General features: G+C 37.6%; 1 protein-coding gene across 11 annotated transcripts in view; it reads left to right on the top strand.

Annotated features, from left to right (window-relative positions):
* LOC117180893 (histone-lysine N-methyltransferase SETD1B) overlaps positions 1-8819 on the top strand; it is a 436186-nt gene that overhangs the window by 188066 nt on the left and 239301 nt on the right. For all 11 annotated transcript variants that reach the window (XR_004468069.1, XR_004468070.1, XM_033373481.1 and 8 more), the window contains 3 exons: positions 2232-2408; positions 2495-2742; positions 2892-3607. Coding sequence is in view for 9 of the 11 variants with exons in the window: in XM_033373481.1 (XP_033229372.1) it covers positions 2232-2408; positions 2495-2742; positions 2892-3607 (1141 nt within the window). In the remaining 2 variants the exon portion in view is untranslated. The remainder of the gene's footprint in view (positions 1-2231; positions 2409-2494; positions 2743-2891; positions 3608-8819) is intronic.

The raw sequence follows: 8819 nt of genomic DNA, 5'->3' as shown, positions 1-8819 counted from the left end.
TCCCCTTCTCATCATCTGCTAATAGAACTACATCGTCCGCGTATGCTAGTGAGTATAGTTTGCTATTACCCAAAGCCGTTCCTCCTTTTCCTTTCTCCTTTATCTTCTCCTCTAAGTCTGCTAATAGGATACTAAATAGTAACGGACTCAAAGGGCACCCTTGCCTTATACCTCGGCTTGTCCAGAAAACCTGCCCTTTTTTCTTTCCTATTTTCACCCTAATCCTGGTTTCAGTAAAAATTTCCTTTCTCCTCTCCACTAACTTTTCCTCTATACCCCTCTCTTTCATTGCCTGAAATATCGGAAGCACCATAACATTTTATTTTTTATTAAATTTTAATTTATATTATAATATTATTAAACTTAATGAGTTCACAATATATCTATTAATTTAATCATCTTTTATATTATTTAAAATAAGTAGATTTTAAGATAAAAATTAAAAAATTATTCCTGTAACACTGAATAAACCAATTTAAAATTTATTGAAATTATATTTAATTTTTATTATGTACATAATTTTAAAGTATAAAATATAAATATAATATTATAATAAAAAATTAATAGCATACATAACATAATATTATTAAGCTTCATAATATGCAGATATAAAAATAAATAAAATATTATTATAACTAAAACGTTCCAAACAATTTTTGTGATGACTCACTTATGTAAAATTAAAAATTTAAATTATTATTTCTGTAACATTGAATAAACCACATTCTGGTGAAAAGTATCTTCAGTAATTTAATGTAACGATTGAAGAATTATGAGAAACAAATTTAAATATTATAGATGATAATAATTAATTAAAAATAACAGCTGTTATGGAAAGTGTAAATAAAAAGACACAAAACGGAAATAATTATTGGCGATCAACAAAAGTAAAAATCTAGTTTCATTTCGATCAATTTTATACTTCGAGGAAAGATGTCGCCACAGAATAAAGCACGCCATTAACTTGACCATGTAAGCTTTCGCCTCCATGCGCTACTAATGGAGGTTACGAGTTTTTGTATATAGGACAGTACTTAAAAAAAAATACCTTTAAATATCAAAAGAAAAAAGCGCTAATAAAAGTAAAGTACATAATAATACAATCTCCAGTTATTTTGGTAGGCGTCTTTTTGTAGTATTCCTAATTATTGCTATGTAATAGTGATGGGAAGTGCAAACTAATACAAATGTGGTGCTAAAGAGTTTATAAAAATGCGTTGTATAGTGCGAATAATTAATCGCTGTTCTATTTAAACAAAGTAAAAGGATTGAAATTTCTCTTTAAATTCGACTCTCAAAGATAATCAAAAATAACGGGAGTGAAGGTTAAATCGATGTGTACGGTACAGTGGTCTGTGATGTGTCTGATGTAAAAACGAAAATCAAGAGGTGGAATTAAAATATTAACCGACAGATAACTAATAATAAGAACTAATTGATAAGTTTTATTGCATAGCGTTTAATTGACTTGATTGGCAAGCTAATCCGTGTGACGTGACAATATGACGTTAACGTTACGAATGTATAATCTCAAAAGTGGCCCCTCAGTATATTCGTACGACAAACAAATGAAATTTTAAAGGTGCCTGATAAAATCTGTCGTGAATGTATTAGTGATATATTATCAGATCTAGTGGCTTGTGCTAGATGCAGCTCATTCTACCATGAAAAATGTCCAAACCAGGTAAAAAGGTTACATCTGGGGGGGGGGGGATTTACAAATGAAATCGGCACTCAAAGTCATCGACTCTTGTATCAAAGGAAGACTTTGAAGAAGTCCTGATACTAAAAATGGAAGCGTATTTTACTCAGTAAAATAAATAACGGTGTAATTCAAACAAACAGTAAAGGGAAAATTGAAACAAAGTTTCAAAACGTTTGCTTGTATTATCGCTTTCGGCCAAGGGATAGGTAAAAAGTGTATAGAAAAGCGCACTATTCGTAGAACCCATCGATCACCTGAGAAGTTGAAAAAACTTCCGCTTCCGCTATTTTGAAAGTGGAACTTTTGATGTCAAATTCGAAATCAGCGACCACAAGAACCCGTTTATGGGAACTTGCAGAAAAATATGTCCGAATTTTGCAACTTTTACCGTCATATTGGATCTAACTGTGCTGCGTTTGAGATACCATGCTTCACAAGAATACACTAATTTCAACCGTTAACCTTTACTTTGTTCATTTTCTCTCTGAAAGAGATCATGTTTATCTCGTTGTCATTCTATTTACAGATCAGACGAATGAGCGATGAAGACCTAAGAGAAATTGGGTTAACGTCAAATGCAATTGGACAATTAAGGAATATCGTGAAAAGTCAAACTTCCAACGGCTCAAATCAGCTGGCAGGTGAGAAACAGTTGGATAGTCCTAATAACCCAAGGAATATTGGAGACCAGATGGAAAGTAAGGTAACTATCGATTATTTACTATCATTAGTTGCATAGCCGATATAAAGTAGAGTAAAATGATATAAATTGCCAATATATTTGTATAGTTGGTGCCTGGATTGGACGTCAGTGACGCCAATATGAATGTCAAATCAATGCCAATGCAAGAACATCAACCGATTGCTCACCATCAAGGTCATGCTACCGTACCAAGCATGCGACGTTATCCAACAATGCCACCCATGGATCCTCCGCAAATGCAGATGTACACTACGCCTCCTCCCATGTACGCAGCTCAAAGTGCCCCGTGCTACGCATGTCTCACAGTTCCACAGTTTCAGAACCGCTATTCTAGGTAATTACTTCTTTATCTTGGTTAAGTGTTATTTTTTAAGTACGCAAGGAACTCAAAAAAAATTTTTAGAACAGAAGTCTTATAATTTTTTCAGTGTTACTTCATATAAGCTTAATAAATATTCAACAATATTCTGACCGAAATTTCAGGTGTGACGCTCAGCACGTGTACTGCTTGGGTCAACTTCAGGCCCTGAGATTGGAACCTGAAAGCAATAGGCACTGCTCACAAAGTAGCAGTTCAGAAAGTACAGGGAGTCGTTCACCACCTGAAACTCCACCAGCGGCACCATGGGTTGGTGGTTTAGAAACATCCATGCCACCTATTACCGACAACCTCGGTTTGATACAGCTTCATTCCGTTGCGCCGAATAATCCTCCGCAACCCTTGCCACCTTCGGAGAGGCCGCGACACAGGAAAAGTCAAACGCATGTGGTGCGCCATAAAAACCAAGTGGTTAACGGATGTGGACCTCCGAAGGTGCATCATTGTATGTCCTTCCCTGCGCCACCTCCTCATTCCCAGGTTGCGTATCTACCACACGGGCATTATCCAGCTCTGCGACCAAGTGTTGGCCTTTACACGAATTTTTCGCCGGCGGCTTACGCGCGTCCTGCATTCCCTCCCACGTATCAGCCTAATGGAGAGATGCTGTACCCTTATCACGGGCATCCAGGCTCCGGAGGCACGCCGCCGCCACTTCAGAATGCAGTACCGCTACCTCAATCTAACATGCCGCCTACACCGGTGGTAACCTATACGCCTGCCGTTCCACCTGCAAAGATATCGTGTTACAACTGCGGCAGCAATAATCACCTCGCCACTGATTGTAAGGATCTTACTATGGAGGACCTCACTAAAAGAGGTACGTTTTATAATCAACTTCACCGGTAAATATTCTTATTTTCTATACCCGTAGTAATAATAGCACTCTTTTAAGTTACTTTTAATAATAACTCGACTACTTCACACTTAATCTTAAGTAACAAAAGGTTTTATTCAGTTGTAAATAGGTGATGACATTGTAGTCTAGTTTGATTAATAATTTTTTCTTAGTGAGGGTACAAAACGTCGATTGGTTACCATTTGAAGTAACTAGTTAGAGTAAGATTTTACATCAACAATTAGTCCTTGTTGAATTATGTAAAATATCTCTGTTAATATATAAATAAGGTACCTGCAAGTAGTAAGGTCTAGCCTTATATATAGGCCTATATTTGCAATGAAATGAAAAATATCCAATTTAATGAACAAGTTTTAATAATAATCATTATTTAACTACATTTCCTATAAAAAATATTAAAGAAAAATTATTACTTTTACCATAAAAAAAGCAAAATTAAATATTTTCAAAAACCTTGCCAGTAGGCCTTACTTTACTAGGGTAGTGCAATAAGGCCTACGGCTGTAACATACTTCAATAATCAAACCATACTTAATATATTTCGTATTTGAGACCAATAATCACATGAATGCAGTAATAGTACTTTTTTTTAAAAGAATTCAATGTGACTACATTGCCTCGCCAGCCATCTGGTTCTCTTTCCAGCCATGGAAATACTATCGTAACAGATCTTTCTTGACGAGAGTTTGTCTGTAATTAATGGTGATTCAAGGGATATAAACCTATAGCTTTAAAGAAGATTGCAATATTACTATGAGCCATGCATTTGGACCAGACCTTCGAAAGAATAATATTGATTCTAGCTTTAGTGAGTTTCTTGTCTGAATTTTGTTCCAAGAATGATAAAACTTCAGAACCCAATGATGTTCAAATGACAGACAGACTACCTTGTCATGAGGTTGAAGTTCGTGGCTTTGGTTCGACGGTAAATAGCATAAAGATATTTCGAATGAATCTAAGAGTTAGATGATGGATAAATCTAAATGACAGGCTGCCTCATAAAACATCAAAAGGCACTTTCCAGCACTGTTGTATTTGGCTAGATGTTTTAGAAATTCTTTGGAAAGTTCATTGGTCATACACAAGAACGCCTATGTAAAATCGACTGATTTAATAATTCCAAGAACTGCTGGCCCACGCAGTTACGCATCCTTGGCAATGTGTGGCAGCGTCAAGAATGGGTTTTCACCAGTTTACAATAGACTGTTAACGTTTGCACAGACTGATTTAATCACAAGGCCAGTGCGAGGCAACACCCGAAACTGTTATATAGACGTTCTTGTGTATACCATTTTGATTTATCTACAAATGATCCCGGTGGCAAGTTGTCCTATAGTTCAGGTTTCAAACGTTTTTCTTTGAATATGACCAATTACCATTGGTGGTACGGAAGTACCTAGTGTACTTACACATCCCGCGGTGGTGAAACCTTCTGCATGTTTCAAAGACTGTAACTGAACTCTTTTGGCCCCCTTGTTAGCCAGAACAGTTTGCTGGTTATGAATTGTTAGACGGCAACCTTTTTCATCAGTGTTATAAATTGTTTCGGGATAATGTTTTAGATCTATTTCATCATAGACTTTATTTAATCTTGCGAAGTGATTATTAATAATAAATTTGTTTAGTTTTTGTGCTCTGGCTGGATTCATAAATAGTGGTTTTCTGTTTGATATTTAAGGATTTCTTTTCATAAACGCCTTAAACCAGTATTTAGCAGCAAGTTTGGTATTTTTATTGAAATCGTTCATAATATTATTAAGTTTGCAAAATTTGAAGACTTAGCAATGGCGTATTAGTGGTGTCACTGACAGCCCTGTTTCAGCGAATCTGGTTATCCTTTTCATCATATCAGTTTCCTGGTCGTCACTCAGTAAAGTTTTTGGAGCCAACGTTTTTTTCAGGCTGTCACTCTTAAGATGGTTTCTAATAGTTCTGCTGAAAACGCCGTACTTCTTCGCAGCTTTATATGAACTAAAAATTCGTCTTTCCGCTGCTCAAATAACTGACCGGGTCGTTTTCTGACCACAACGTTCATTTAGCAGGCATCGGGATCGAATCACTAAAAATAACGATAAATCAATTATCAGTTAGTAATCACAATCAATTATCAGGATAGTAAGGCCTATGTTCAAATTTAGTAGGCCCTAATAAGCGTTGGCCACGTATGTAAGAAAAAAAATCTAGATTACGATATGTTATTCAAATCGTTACGATGATCAAAGTATGTATTAATAAAGATAAAGACTAAGATTTTAGGTAGTTGAGTGTGGTATTGCAATAAATACTAACGATTCATTTGGACCGTTTTCTATTATGCATGCTGTGCGGTCGCGATTTACGATGGATGTTGCGACACTGCAGTCTGGGATCGGGGTTTGCGCTCCGCAAACTTGTAGCGACATCTTCATGCAATATTTGTCTGCTAGTGTGGCCTTAAGCGAAGACGGTTATATTAAATATGTTTTCTGTCACTAAGGCCTTATTGGGCGACAGGCCTTATTACGCACGGGTACCTTATTTTGTATATTTCCACTTCCCGTAAAACTATAGATATGCATCCGCTTCAGCTGTTGCTTAGGTTTTGGTGATTTAGATAATATGGAAATAAACCTTTTTTCCGTAATAGCTTGATAAACAATACCATTTTGCGTTTACTGAGCACAAATTGAACGTAATAATATGTGAATTAACATAAAAAGATATTTTTAAAAAATCGAATAAAAAAATGTATTAATAATTCTTAAGATAATGAACATTTTCTACTTTTCTTGAGTTCATTTTAAAGGCAAATTTCAGCATTATTCGCTTGTGACAAATATCGCTAATGCTTATGGTCCACGCCATATTCAATACGATATCGTGTCACGATATCGTGTCCATTACAATGCAATCACCAGCAATCTGCGCAATGCAATCTACCAGCCGTCCTTTGCATGCACATTGTTCAACTATTGCACTTCATGCCGGCTCAATGGACATTAATATCCTCTCTTTGAGGATGCCAGTGAATAGCTTGTAGCTGGTGTTCAAAAAAACTATGGGCCGGTAGTTGTTTGGACTTGACAAATTCACGGTATCAGGGATATCAGGGAAGTGTATCAGTACCGTGCGTCCTTCTAATTGATGACTGCGGGATCTGTTGTTCTCCGCTTAAGAAAGTAGTGAATATACGAGCTAGAAGTTGCTGCCTAGAAGTGAACATTTACCAAAAGTTGCTGATTTTAACTGGCCGTGGCGCTAAAAACTTTCTTTTATTATTATAATACTAATTTTTTTGTCTCTTTTATACTACGCGGAACCAACATAATATGCCAAAAAAGTATATTTGCAAATTGATGGGTCTTAAGAGAAAATGCGCAACTCACAGCGACAGATATAATCTACTTGCCTTACGCACTCTATACTATTTAAAATTTACTATTTAAAAATTTAGAAGCTTTCTAAGAGGTTAAAAAGGTTTCAAGAAAATATATTTTTTAAAGCTTCCTGAGAAAGTTAGATAATTTTTTATTTTGAAAAATTTATTTTAAGAGACCGTGAGATAGGTACTTATAGTCTGTAACGGAATCAATACGACGATCCGGCAAAAGTTTCGTGCACCCTGAGAACACGGAGCGATCCAAGAACTACCGCCTTCTGCATTTTTCCAGCAAGTGTTTTAGCATATTGCTGACACGCAGGGATGCTTTTCAGGCTATTACCGAGTGAAAGCTTAGTACCTTCAACAGCGTCGATGATAAGGACGATTAGTTTAACAGAATATTCCGGGTACAATCGTTGCAACTCCCTTATAAGGTAGCCTTAGGTATACCTCTCTTTGCTTTCATTCTCTTTGACTATGATGTTTTTGTCAGCTGGTGCCGAACATTTGATAACGAACATGGTTCGTTATCATGTAGGTCGTTTTAGGTCGTTCCCGCATGAGTTGGACAACTAGATAGTATTTGAGCTAAATGCTCGGGGTGTGCATGGCATGCCCTGCAGCTATCATCGGGAATGTCTTGGTTCAAAATGTGACGACGGTATGTTAAGGTGAAAATGACACAGTCTTGGCATGCCATAATGAAACCCTCCGTACCAGAATCAATCTGGGCGATTTAAGGAAAGCAAACGTTAGCTCACACGAGATGGACTGATCCTCCACCTTTCTGTGAAAGATACCGTGCACCCTCTTATCGAGGAGCTGTTCGCGAAAGTTTTTCTCTTGTGCTTTCGCAATCCGGGTTTTCAGGAGTGAGTACTCGAGATAGATAAGATTTGATGCATTTTGTTCACCCCTAATACTGAAGTCAAGTCCAAGTGTTTCAGCAGCCTCTTCCGCTGCTTTGTACAGAAACGCTACTTTGCCCACTTCTTCGTGATTCCTGACCATTTTAAGAAGAGGGTATCTTCCATTTGCGACTCTATGTGCTGTACCCAGAATAATTCGGTTGTGAAAGACAGATGATAAGTCTATGGGAGGTCGAATCGAAAGCTTTCCGATAATCAATCCAGGCCATCGATAGGTCACGCTGGTAGAATGCTTCATCTTTGCTGACACATCTATTGATGAGCAGGTTCTCCCGACATCCTGCTATGCCTTTCCTTGAGCCTCGTTGTTCATACATTTCTTGCCACACAGGTTCAATTGTCCGAACAATCGTATTATTTAGGATAGCTGTGAATATCTTATACAGTGTGTTCAGACAAGTGATTGGCCTGTAATTCTTCGGGTCAGCTTCGGGTCATGTTTCTCCGGGTCATAAAGCATCGCGCTTCCTATATTGGATGCCTGCCCGCGGTTGGTCTTAGTGTCACCTCTCATTCTGAACCGCACTTACTACAACTATGTTGGGTGTTGTCATTGTTGTTCCCACGAGAAGCTAGGGAAAGGGGTTCGACCATCCTTGTAGAGCTCCGCATGCAAGGATAAGGCTGCGTACTCTGAGAGGTCGCCCGGTATCCCAGAGTCACCTTTCTAGACACCTCACCCAGGTGTCATTCAGCTTTGGGCATGGTTTTCACACCTCCGCTTGGGGTTTCATTCCTTCGTGATCACCCTTGGACAACTGTCGGCGACTGCCTATTCATTTTTGTAACCATATTCAGCAGAAACCCTTGGTACAGGGACCCTCTATACGCAACCCGAGGACACGTTCGGTGACTTTGTCATAGGCTTTTTCGTTTTCATAGG

The sequence above is a fragment of the Belonocnema kinseyi genome, chromosome 9 (genome assembly GCF_010883055.1).
Source record: "Belonocnema kinseyi isolate 2016_QV_RU_SX_M_011 chromosome 9, B_treatae_v1, whole genome shotgun sequence".
Classification (NCBI taxonomy): Eukaryota; Metazoa; Arthropoda; class Insecta; order Hymenoptera; family Cynipidae; genus Belonocnema; species Belonocnema kinseyi.
This window is presented reverse-complemented; position numbering and strand designations above follow the sequence as displayed.